Source organism: Penicillium arizonense (genome assembly GCF_001773325.1).
Source record: "Penicillium arizonense strain CBS 141311 chromosome Unknown PENARI_contig011, whole genome shotgun sequence".
Taxonomy (NCBI): domain Eukaryota; kingdom Fungi; phylum Ascomycota; class Eurotiomycetes; order Eurotiales; family Aspergillaceae; genus Penicillium; species Penicillium arizonense.
Window position 1 is genome coordinate 414,302 of NW_019173288.1, and position 12,542 is coordinate 426,843.

Below are 12,542 nucleotides of genomic sequence, written 5' to 3' on the forward strand. Positions count from 1 at the left end.
CGACGTTGCAGGTGGAAAACGGGAGTTGACCCGAGACTCGATTCGAGCTTCATCTTGTATGATTACGAAAGAAACGCGCAAATGCAAACTGAATATGTACTTTTACCTTGTAAATCCATGTAGCTCTAATGTATGCATAACGTTAATTCTAGATGTTCAATGTAGCTCTATAATTGGCGCGGGTGTCTTCTGGCGGTGACCTTCTCTTCTCAGCAACATCAACATGATACCTCCCTGCGACCCCTCCATTCTTGAGCACAATCCTCTATTCAAACGACTATACGAAAACCTAACAAAGAACCTCCTAGAGCCAGATGGCTCAACGCGTGCTCAAAGCGCAACTCCAGCGCGCACAGCTGTTGTGGAAGTGAGTCGCCAACTCGCCACTGGAAAGCCATACACGAGTGTCAGCATGAAACCAAAGCTCTGACACTATTGCCTGCCAGGACCTCAAGCAATGCCAAACCCGAAATGCAAAGAAGCGAATCAAAGAGCGAACACTGCGCCAGCTAGCATTCGCCCCAGACAGCGGCCTACCCGCGGAGGTACAGTACAGCCCCGGGCACCAGACAACCCACCAAGACAGAACACAAGGAATCTCACAATGCAATCCTACACAGTGCCACGATAATCTCGCAATAATAACCCTCTATCTCGAAACCCCCCGCCGCGCCCTCGAGCTCGATACCCCGAAACCAGACTCCGAAGACAACACAAAACAAGACGAGACACTCTCCCTCCTCGCCCCTGACTTCGAAGCCTTCTACTCCAACATCCCAGGCTTCATCCTCCCATTCACCACCCTGCTCTCATCAGCCCTCCGTGATCTCCGCGCCCTAGCCGCGACCGAGGACTCTCCCACGGACCCAGATCCAGGTCCAGGGGCGTCTGCCTCATCACGTTTGAACCATAATGCTCGCACTCGAGCCCGTGACCGCCGAGTTCGGACTTCTATGGCCCCTGTCCCGCTTCTTTCGGAACAGCTTGCCAGTCGGGTTCGCGCGCTGCGCCGCATACAGTTGTCTGAGTTGCCTGCGGCGCGTCGGGAGATGGCTACCACGGCTGCTGGAGTTGTTGCTGTGCGCGCGAAGGTTTTGGAGCGGACGGTTGTGATTCTGGAGCGGGCGAAGCATGGGGCTTTGGCTCGGGCTACTAGGGCCAAGGCGGATCATCTCGCTACGGTTGCGCAGGGCATTGAGGGGAAGTTGGAGTATGTCTTGCCCTTACTTATAAGTTGCTTATTACGCTGTTGTTTTCTCAGCTGCTGTCGAGTTGGGATTTGCTAACGGGGTGCATTGCAGGGTTATGAAACTCGAGATCGCCGCTACTATCTATACACCCGAAACAATTGCTGCGCTTACTCGGTACAAGCAACATCTTCGGCAGACGAAGGAGCGTCTGGAGGATCGGCGCAAGATGGCGATTGAAGAGCTGGAAACATACGGAGACGTGGAGGTGTCAGGATCAGCTAGAGATATTCCTGCAGATGGAGGGTCTTTAGCGGAGATTGCTCGTCGGTATGGGGTACTCGCAAGAGAAGTGGAATCTACAAAGATGGAAATCGCACGGCTTGGCGAATGATGCGTAGTTGCGCAGGTACATAAGTGACATCCATAGCTGAGTTGTGTACATAGTGCGTGGGAGAACCCTGATTGGCTTCGGAGGCCAGGCATTAGCACAGGGAGTTTACAGCTTGTATCTATTAAGAGTATTTAGTTTGGAAATAAGCTACATTAAACTTAGTCTAAGCACACTGCCCTGCTCGGCAAGTTCCTCTTTATGTGCCGTTCTTTTCCTTCGACTTTTCATCCAAGGCTATAGTTCAAGTCTTTGGCCCATATCGAGTTTCAAAAGGCCCTAAAACTGCAATAAATATCCATAGAAGACATACATGAACATCGAAGTATACAACCAAATCTTAACCCCACCTTAACCCCGAATCACATGACCTCCCAAACTTTTTTCCGTCCGCCACCAAAAAGAGTCAATATAGAATTTACTCCGGAGCTCGTATTATTTTCGCCACATCTTCATTCTTTCCCGTTCACATCCAACATGGCCGACGAGGGGCTCAACATCTACGATGAAATCGAGATCGAGGATATGACCTTTGATCCAAACCTCCAGATCTACACTTATCCATGCCCATGTGGCGATCGCTTCGAGATCGCAATCGATGATTTGCGCGATGGTGAGGATATTGGCGTTTGTCCAAGTTGTAGTCTTATGATTCGAGTTATCTTTGATGCGGTATGACTCTTTTGTTTTTCTGTGTTTAGTGTTGCTTTTGCTAATTGTGGGCTTATAGGCCGATCTTCCTAAAGCTGATGCGTGAGCTGGCGCATGAATTACGAGAGTCGCGAGGAGAAAGAGAACCTATGCAGAATATACCTGGAGGATTTGGAGACAACGCCGGCGACCGAGTTGGCACTTTGGAGGTTGCCTCGGCTTGCAGTTAGTTCCTCTCGGCGCAAACGGCTTTTGGGCATTTGGCGACTGCGAGCACTCTTGGCTTTGGTCCTTGACTTGGATGGTGCTTGGCGTATCGTCTGCTACAACATCTATCCACTCCACCGCATGCGCCTCAATATTGGGAACACATGGTCTTTGCCCCGCTGTTCTGCGTCCTGCGCCTAGTGCTCCCATGCACACGAATTTCCTCGAAGTGAACGCGGATACAACAGACAGACCCGCCCTAGTGTGTAGCTTTCAGCCGTGATGGCATATCTGACGTTGACTCGGATGCTGCCGACTTTGTCTCAGTCGAGTCTTGCTTCGAGGGTGTGGGTATACTTGGCAAGACATGGTTTCAATACTCGATCTGAGACTGTCTTTTGGTCGCTTTGTTTGTCTGTTTCAGACAAGGAAGCTTTGAATATCTCATTTGCACTTTGGAACTGGACATACTGTGACTTCGCTCGCTCTTTTGGTTATGAGTGAACGGACGAAGACTGCTTTATACCCGACTTTTGCATTCATCAATGATACCCACTGTTCACACACATATCTTGCTATAGTCCAGAGTCCTTTTTATCTGGCAGTGAATATCTTCAGCTACTACAAGGAATCATAATCAATGAGCGACACAAATGCAATCGCATTAAACAACTAGACATACAATATGTAACAAAAGACACAAGTGGAACAGAGCCCACCTATCTTGATCTTGATGCTAATATTCTAGGTAAAACAGAGCCTAGTGCGAAATTTACTCAATAATCTCGCTGTAGATATCCTTGGGCAGACTCAATGACAACTCCGAGTTCAACAGCTCAGTCAGATTCGATCCATCACGCAGGTAAATCCACTGTCCACTAGCGAAGGGCCGCGAATCCTGCTTCTCGTGCATGTAGTCGCCTTCGACGATCCAGTCGTACCGCTTAGGGCCGGAGATGGGGGAGCTGAGCCAGATTTGCTTGTTGGGTGGTTGCTTGTTCAGCACGAAGGTGCCGATTGCGGGGACGGAGATGTTGAGGACACCAGCCTGGTGAGGAGAAGAGAATGTTAATTTAAGAGTTGATGTGATAAAAGGGGAAAGAGAGGGGGGTTGGTGGGGTGAAATAAAGATAGGAAACAAATCCAGAAGGCAGATTTGTGTAAACGCAACGGGAATACATACACTATACTCAGCCTCCACATCCGAGCCCTCTTCCTGTGACTTCTCAAGCTCGGCTAGAAGCACATTGAAATAGTGTTCTGAGTACTCATAGTACTCCTCAGCCGTCAACGGCGTAGGCTCAGTGACATGGGCGGCGGCACCGGCGACGGGTGCAGATTGAGGGTTGGGAGCAGGAGGGTCTGCAGATTCAGGGTGGATGCCCTTGTAAATGACCGGAGAAGACTGGAAGGAGCGTGAGAATTGTGACCCGGAGTTGGGGCGGAGGGTGCGGGTTTGCGAGAGCAGCGCTGAGCTGGTGGGTGCTGTTGTGCGAATAGATGGGCGCACTGTTGCGAGCAGAGCTCTGGGGGCTGTGCGAGAGAGCATTGTTACTGAGTACTAAGTGAATGAATGTTGAGAAAGTGTGGAGAGAGATGTAGCAGAGAGCTATGCAGGTCGAGCTATGATGATGTGGAGAGGGAATAATTTACATCATCGGTATTCACCGCTTTCCTATTGCGGGTGATTATGGGCAGTATTGCTGATTGGGCGACGGATAGGCTCAGGTTCCATGTTTCCGTGTTCGCTCAATGCGGTATTGTATTTGTTGGCATAGAGTATACATGTGGAGCAGAAGAGGAATGGCCTGAATTATGTTGTTGAGATTCAGAGACATTGTTTTCATAGATAAACTTGAATATTAGGAGGTGGACTACAATTGTGAACACTGACATGGCAGACCACCAAGTACAGATCTGGGTATAGCGGAACAGATTCCGAGGTTTCTCTCTGTAAGACGAAGATCTGATATTCGGGAAAAAAGAGAGTTGAGCTTCAACTAGGACATGAACTCAAGGATGTTGAATGAACATTAGCCGACGGAGTATGGGACAAGGGACGAAGAACCGGGCTTAAGACATTATACTGTTCGAAAATCGGTCGGGGAATAGGTACTATTTGAATGATGCTCAGGAGTCAATAATTATACCAATGCCACATTTATTTGAAGCACCGGCCCGAGGACTCGAGCCCAAAAGATCCCGTCAGTAGCTAACCTATGGCGGAGCCGAGGCAGGATGGTATTTTTGGAGATTAGCTAGGAGATGGCTCCTTCCAAGAGCTATAATTAGAAGATATCCAATATATGCAGGAGACACGGACCAGGCGCAGGCAGTGGTAGCCACATAGCAGCCTAGACCCAGGCACCGAGGACGAGAACACAATTGCCAGCAACCTGGCGTTCATTGGCCTCAATTTATGATGCATAGACGGAAGCGTGTTTCAGGAACCAAGAAACCGCGTCGAAAGCATGCAACAGCGACAAAGACCGGGCGACAAAGGAAACACCTGTTGCGGTAGCATGCGCTGGCATTGTCTCGAATCAGTCAACGACAACGACCTATCCAAGCCTTCGTATCGGCGACCGTAGACAGATACGCAATAAACTAGCATCGCCCGAAGACGTGGAAGGTGGTGTCATAGACGTCTGTTAGCCCAAGGCCGCGCGGAATCAATCTAAAAATGGTGCGCAATAGTGTCAGTGCCTTTGTCTTGAAGCTCGGGGACTATTCGGGCCTGGGAGGGACTTTGGAGGACATGTCAAATGGATAGTGTAAATAGAACACCGAGAGCGACGGCGGACTGATTATTGAGAAAGTACTCAGCAAGTCTCAGTTTCCGTTCACTTCCGGAGTTACTAAGTGTTGGAAGTGAAGCAGGATGACGTGGGCTGGGCGCTAGTGGGAGGCGAGTCAAGAGCCACGTTAGTTTGTAATAGTACCAGAACAACCTCAGCTGCAGTAGGCTCATTATGTTTTCTTTTTCTATCGGAGTTGTTAATTCGATAATAATACTCCGGGAAAATCTAGGGTTGGTTAGGGTCAAATTAGACATCCGGGTCCCTTTGTCTACGTCTACATCCACGTGGACTGGCAGGGTACAGGGACAAAGGATTTATGGTGTGTTTTAGATAAGCACAAGAGCCACCTGTGAACATCACGGCATTTGTTCGGAATAGTGCCCGACTGAAGCGGGGTTACTAAGTTGTGATCTCATGGCGAATTCGTGGCCACCATCGGGGTTCCTGGAAATCATGGAAACCCCAAGGAAAACGGCAAATCCGGGGAGTACACAATTCTTTTAGATTTTAATCTGAGACTCGCGATTTGGTATGCTATCTGCCATGCCATAGATCCTTCACTGTACCGGTACTTCAAAAACCCCACTGACCTATCGGGATCCCGGGAATACCATTCAGTCCCCATTTAAAGACGTATTAGAACTCGGTGGCACCAGACCAGAGCCCGGCAAAAAGGACAATTGCACGCCTTCAATTGCCCAGCGTTTGTTCCAAATTGGCGAATAGCGGAGATCAGCCAAGCACGCTAGAACTCCACAGAAGGCTAGAAGGCGATGGACCGGGTAGGAAACACCGGTAAAGAGTCCGGTAAGGCTTGTCTCGCCGTTTTTACCCTCTTGCTGGCTCGGTTCCAGCGATCGGCAGGGGCTGAAGAGGGGTTAGTGTGGTTTCAACCGCCCCTCAGGTAGGAACTGGTCCCGGTTGATCCAGCAAGGAGGCACACTTGGATAATAGGCAGGAGGGGAGAAGGGCTGGGTCTCAGTGAAACATGTCGATCGGTAGTTGTCCCAGATCGCTATGAGTGGCCGCTATTGATCCATTGTGGCACTTCTGTCGGTGTGTCATATTTGAAATGCGATCTGGCTGTTATAGATCATTGTCACTGCGATGGACCTCTAGGGCTAGAACACACACATTGTAACCTCAAAAATTAGCGTGTAGTGTGTAATGTTTGTTTCATTAATTGTACCTAGGGTTAGATCAAGGACAAAGCATTGTGATTGGCTAGTCGGGGATCCAGCGATGATGTAGTGCGGAAGGGCCAATCATATGTGATGCCCTGACCAGGAACCAGGGAACATCCACTGCCTACGCAAGCGCATCCGCGGTTCCTCTCCTCCACTTCAGTGTGATGTTATTCATCTCTCACTTTGTTCCTGTCAGGGGTAAGTCAATTATTGACACCTCCTATGTTGGCACCATTGACCACTGGCACTTTGTCAGGCACCATTAACGGAGTTTCTAAGTAACCTCTGGCGTCTCCCCCAAAATTGCATAATCGGACAATGGATGTAATAGATACTCCATCGCGGTCCAGGCTATTGTGGAGTGAACGGAAAGTGGACTGCGATCTTGGCTGTGGAGTAAGACGAGATGCTAATCTCTCTCTTTCTGGCGTCTGCACGGTGATTTTCATTGGAAATGCAAAGAACGCTCGGTTCAACCCAATCACCGTGGTTCCTGTGCTGTCAACCGTCCCATACTGGACCGCCCTTCTTCGCCTCCCCCTGGTCCGCACTGCCAATGAGAGAATGGAGAGGTTTTTGCCCTGACGGAATTCATGGTTATGATGAATAGCCACCACGCATGGCGCCCGAATGTCCAATGGCAATTGTCCCATCCACTCCACTGGAAGAAATCTATTGTGTGGCTCCATTTGTCCCAGCCAGATGGATTGAATGGTAACTTTGACATGCATTGTGCCACTGAAAGCATTTAAAACCCCCTTCTCGCCTCCCTCATCCTTCTCTCTTTCCAACCTCCACAGTCTTTCATTCTTTGCTTTTGGGTCTATCAGTCCTGTGCCGTGCACGGTCGAAGTCCTCACTTTCCTTAAGCTTCACGCTTCGTACATTCTTTACGAGAACAGGTTTCTCTTTCACTCTCTATACCTGCCACTTCAAGTCCACTCCTTTGTGACTATCATCTTTTGTGTTCAAAATGGTCTCCTTCACCAAGCTGTTCACTGCCGGCCTCGTCGCCACCTCTGCTATCGCCGCCCCGGTGCAGCAGGCCAAGCGCACCTCCTCCAGCAAGCGCGGTGCTGCCTACAACGACATCGCCACCGTGTCTGCCCTGAGCTCCAGCAACACCATCTCCTGGGCTTACAACTGGGCTGGTTCTCTCTCCGGCTCCCTGCCCAGCGGTGTCGAGTTCGTCCCCATGCTCTGGGGTGCTAGGGACTTCGGCGGCTGGGTCACCACCATCGAGACTGTCCTCTCCAGCGGTTGCAACTACATCATGGGCTTCAACGAGCCCGATATTGCCTCCCAGGCCAACATGAGCCCTTCGGACGCCGCCAACTACTACCAGACGTACATCACCCCCTACTCTGGCCGGGCCAAGCTCATCACCCCCGCCACGAGCTCCTCCACCAACGACGGCCAGGGTCTCAGCTGGATGAACTCCTTCATGGACTCCTGCTCCAGCTGCGGCATCACCGGCATGGCCGTCCACTGGTACGGTAACACCGCCGACGAGTTCAAGTCCTTCGTCACCGAGGCCATTAGCACTGCTAGCAACCACAACCTCTCCGAGGTCTGGATCACCGAGTTCGCCCTCGCTGCTGATGTCAACGGCTCCTCCGATTTGGCTACCACCACTGCTTTCCTGAACGAGGTCATCCCTTGGCTCGACCAGCAGACCGGTGTCACTCGCTACTCTTACTTCATGTGTGCTGAGAACTACCTGCTCTCCGGCAGCGCTCTCAACCAGGCCGGTGTTGCTTACACCTCCGCCTCTAACTAAGAAAATGCAACCTGATGTTGTGCAAACGAATGTGACGAAAAGCGAATCCGTGGGTTGGAATTTTCTTGTTATCTTCTGGGATCTGTTGGCGCATGGCCGTCTTGAGGGTTCCTTATGAAATTCCTGTTCATATCTTTTAGGGAGTACACGCAAATATCCAAACTCTGATTTATATTGAACTTTTCTTTCCTTGAAATCATTGTAGAATCAAGGCTAATAGCCTTGTATTGAATTTCAATTAGGACATTGTGCGGATTGGTGCTCGACAAATCAGGCTACAATGACGATGATACAATCTCATAGAAATTATTGTTCGGCGGTAGAAGGAGAAGAAGCCCTCTGTGAGGAGAAGCTTCTGGGGCTGTCCCACAATGCCCTACAGCCGCCAAAAGGCCGAGTGATCAAAGAGGTACATCTATAAACATGAAAATTGTTTATTCGATGCTTTTCGCTTTTGTTTGCTTTATATTACATTTAGCGGGGTTCTACCTCAGCTGCAGATCAACTCACCCCCAATTATGAGCAGTTATCTCATCTCCGACGGTGTTGCATGTCCTCCGTCGGAGAGATAGCAACAGTGCCCAGTGCATTTAGAATATATTTAAACACACAGAATGAAGTTGGATTTGAGGAATTATTCTGTTGTTTAAACTGTTCATCGTAATTCACCAGACCTCTTCACTATGGCTCTTTTGAATCTTCTGCTCTCGCCATGGACCATTGCCGGGGTCATTCCGCTATGGCTGTCAGTCTATTACATATATCCCTACTTTGTGACATATCGTTCTTTATACCTTGTGCCCGGACCATTTATTGCCAAATTCAGCAACATCTGGGTTGGATTAAGTGCCCGGCGTGGCCAGAAATACGCCGCGGTGGACTCGGCACACCGAAAATACGGCAAGGTTGTGCGTATAGGGTTCAATCATGTGTCTATTGCGGATGAATCTGCACTAAACATTGTTTACGGACACGGAAACGGTTTTTTGAAAGAGTATGTTAGATTACCCGGATATGCTGAGTGCAATGGTCATTAACGAGGCACTCCCAGTTATTACTATGAAGCATTTGTCGCACGAACGCCGGGCATGTTTAACGTACGCGATCGAGCAGAGCATACACGCAAGCGAAAGATTATCTCGCATGCTTTTTCACCAAGATCAGTTGCGGCGTTTGAGCCTCACATGGTGGATAATCTGCGGCGTTGGGTCGTACAATTGGACCGTATCGCGGCTTCTCGGCCTCAACTTGACAAGGAAAGTTTCGGTCGATTCAATGCGATGCCTTGGTTTAGCTATCTTGCATTTGACATCATCGGAGATTTGGCATTTGGCTCTCCATTTGGCATGGTCAACCGGGGGAAAGACGAGACCCAGACACAACTCGTGGAGGGAGGGCCTATTTCATACGCCTCGGCGGTTGAGGCTATCAATCGACGCGGTGAGATCTCTTCAACTCTCGGTCTTCTTCCGGCACTGCGTCCATGGGCAAGGTATCTTCCCGATCCATTTTTCACAAAGGGAGTCGCAGCCGTGGAGAATCTCACTGGGATTGCTGTTGCCGCGGTCGCATCTCGGTTGGATGCTGCGGACAAGGGGATTTCTGATTCGCGCAATGATATTCTGTCGCGCTTGCTACAAGCCAAGGATGCTAGTGGGCAACCTATGGGTCGGGATGAGCTCATTGCGGAGGCACTGACGCAACTGATTGCTGGATCTGATACAGTCTCCAACACGTCCTGCGGTATCTTCTACTGGATACTTCACGGAGAACGCAACGCACCAAACACAATAGTGCCTCGGTTACAAGAAGAGCTCGACCAAGCAATTGGTTGCGAAGCAGATATTGTAAACTACTCACAGGTCAAAGACCTTCCCTTCCTGCGAAGATGCATCGACGAAGCGATGCGCCTGCATTCTACCTCGGCCATCGGTCTACCGCGTCTGGTGGCTGATAGCAGTCTAGGTGTCGAATTCGATGGCTTTCACTTCCCTCCTGGGACAGTTCTTTCAGTGCCATCATACACAATTCATCATATGAAAGAAATCTGGGGCGATGATGTTGAAGAGTTCAAACCTGATCGCTGGTTAAACTTGACTCCCCGACAAAAGATTGCTTTCAATCCATTTTCTTATGGACCTCGGGCATGCGTTGGGCAAAATGTTGCTATAATGGAGCTACAACTGATTATTGGCACTCTGTTCCATCGATATGACTTTGCTTTGTATCAACCAACAATGGAATCCCATGAGGGATTTTCTAAGAAGCCCAAGGAATGCCATGCGGGTATCAGATTGAGAAATCGGAATTAAGGGAGTTCTTCGCTCTTATATACACAATTTATGTTGGTAACCAGTGACTTGTATGAACAAACTTTGTCAATAGCAGCCTTCTCAAATAACATTTCCAAAGAGCATGTCTTCAAGTGACGGAAATTCTTGTTCGATACTCCACTCGTTGTCGTCCCAAGACTCCGGTAAATCTTGAACGGATTGTGAGGTACATGTTTCTACTCTATTTACCCCCGCCAATCCAAGATGAGCTGGCTCATTACCTTCTGCAACGTGTTGCTTTATGATATTAAGGCACCATCGACTCACTGGCTCTGCCTTGCCCCCACATTGGATATGTGAAATGGCCTGCTCCATCAAAACCATCGTGTGACCAACATCAGCTATATGAGTGACGAACTCAGCCAATGTCACCATCGCGAAGGAGCATAGTAGGTTTTCGTAGGCAGGATGGATGTAGGTGGTCAATTCCGACATGGATAAAAAGAGATTCAGAATTCGAATGGAGTGGTAAATTGAGCATTCAATGAATGGAAGCGCGGATGCCTCAAATGCTACTTCGGGGTTACAAGATTTGTCGGATTCGGTGTGATTCATGTGCTGTAGCGTCCGACGTGCTAGCATCAAATAGGCGCAGGAGTATGCAAAGCGAAGGGGCTCGGAGGAGTCAAGCTCTGTGGTAGAGACAAATGAGGGTCAGCTTGAGTTAAAAAGGGTGGAACACTCACTGTAGGTATTCTCTTGAGATTTTCGCAAGCTGTCAATCTCGGGCCAAATAGCGCTCGTCCTCTGAATCACATTTGAACTCATCAATCCCCAAAGAACCCGATATAGTCTTACTCCAGCCAATACAAGCTCATCACGTGCACTATATGACGAGAAGTCAAGAGCCTTGGTACATTCATCAAAGTACTGACTGGAGATAACCGGAGGACGACCAGAGCCGACAGAAAACCTGCGTGACTGTTAGGCTTTGCGAAGAAATGTTCAATTTGAAAAAGAAATCCGAAAAGAGACCAAAAAGAAGAGAGAGGAAATGGTCAAAATACACAACTAACTCACTGTAACTGGCAGAGGCAAATCAAGTTCCATGTGCGCATCAGTTCCTGTGCTTGGGCTTCGCCACCATTGCTATTATTTGACTTGAGAAGTTGCTCAAAAGAAGTCGTCATCATAACTCGCATGCCTGCTGTTCCACTCAACAGCCATGAATTCCCATGCTCATGACCTAGAGTGGGTCGCAAGTCCCACATAGAGAGGATTAACATCGACTGGATTGTATCCAGCGAGCTAACTGAAGATAGATGAGTTTGCCCCAAGAGTCCGTGAACATGGCGGTACAATGCCTGATGTGTCTGCGACCCATGCAAAGATGGGGTTATATGAAGACCACCTAGAAGACAAGTTCCGTAAAGGAGTGGCGACTTGGTACGTAGTTGGACAGGGTCCGTATTCATGAATAGCCAACGGCTTGACAGTTTCGAAAAACTGAATAATTAATGTCGGATAATATGTTATTGGAACTGATGGGAAGTCGCATACCCTTCAAGAAGTGTTTGTGTCAGATCTTCAGAGACAATGCCCTTAATTATCATATCCTCCGTACAGTCGTCGATGTTGGATGGGTTTTCATAGGTGATATTCTCTCTGATTTCTTGAATTAGACTCATGGGTGCATCACGGGCCGTTCGGTCTGCACTTGATGAAGGGTTCTAATGTTGAAGATTAGTTGTGTTGACTGTATTATTATTTAATGTTACTTACCTCGGGTCTATCTTGGGGAATATTGGTCCTGCTAGCGGATATCGACGCTTGTAGCTGCGTTAGAGTGCTTTCGACAGCCTGAAGCCTTATTTATGAGTTAAGCACATGAATCAACATGATATAAGCCATGAGATAGCTCACCGGGCATTATAATCACTAGAGCTCATCGTAGGTGCAGGCTCCCTTGGACTTGAGGAGTGATGGTTGCTAGTCACGGCTTGGAAAGAGCATTCGATTCTAACGAAGTAGAACAAGCCTTCAGAGATTTGATTCAATAAAACAT

General features: G+C 48.9%; 5 protein-coding genes across 5 annotated transcripts; 4 read left to right on the top strand and 1 right to left on the bottom strand.

Annotated features, from left to right (window-relative positions):
* Positions 1-223: 223 nt before the first annotated feature.
* Positions 224-1,581, top strand: PENARI_c011G01193 (uncharacterized protein; the record flags this gene model as incomplete). The annotated part of the gene is made up of 4 exons (XM_022632495.1): positions 224-367; positions 447-545; positions 621-1,210; positions 1,302-1,581. The coding sequence occupies 4 exons, from the start codon at positions 224-226 to the stop codon at positions 1,579-1,581; spliced, it is 1,113 nt and encodes a 370-aa protein (XP_022487481.1).
* Positions 1,582-2,055: 474 nt separating this feature from the next.
* On the top strand, positions 2,056-2,335 carry dph3 (CSL family zinc fnger-containing protein; the record flags this gene model as incomplete). Its single annotated transcript, XM_022632750.1, has 2 exons — positions 2,056-2,250; positions 2,309-2,335. 2 exons carry the CDS (start codon positions 2,056-2,058, stop codon positions 2,333-2,335), a joined length of 222 nt encoding a protein of 73 aa, XP_022487551.1.
* Positions 2,336-3,208: 873 nt separating this feature from the next.
* PENARI_c011G10210 (uncharacterized protein) lies at positions 3,209-3,985 on the bottom strand (the record flags this gene model as incomplete). The annotated part of the gene is made up of 2 exons (XM_022632723.1): positions 3,209-3,484; positions 3,620-3,985. 2 exons carry the CDS (start codon positions 3,983-3,985, stop codon positions 3,209-3,211), a joined length of 642 nt encoding a protein of 213 aa, XP_022487432.1.
* A 3,412-nt stretch (positions 3,986-7,397) lies between these two features.
* PENARI_c011G06611 (glycoside hydrolase family 128 protein) lies at positions 7,398-8,204 on the top strand (the record flags this gene model as incomplete). The annotated part of the gene is made up of 1 exon (XM_022632635.1): positions 7,398-8,204. The coding sequence occupies one exon, from the start codon at positions 7,398-7,400 to the stop codon at positions 8,202-8,204; it is 807 nt and encodes a 268-aa protein (XP_022487402.1).
* A 683-nt stretch (positions 8,205-8,887) lies between these two features.
* Positions 8,888-10,516, top strand: PENARI_c011G01177 (cytochrome P450; the record flags this gene model as incomplete). Its single annotated transcript, XM_022632494.1, has 2 exons — positions 8,888-9,198; positions 9,256-10,516. 2 exons carry the CDS (start codon positions 8,888-8,890, stop codon positions 10,514-10,516), a joined length of 1,572 nt encoding a protein of 523 aa, XP_022487472.1.
* Between the last annotated feature and the right edge of the window lie 2,026 nt (positions 10,517-12,542).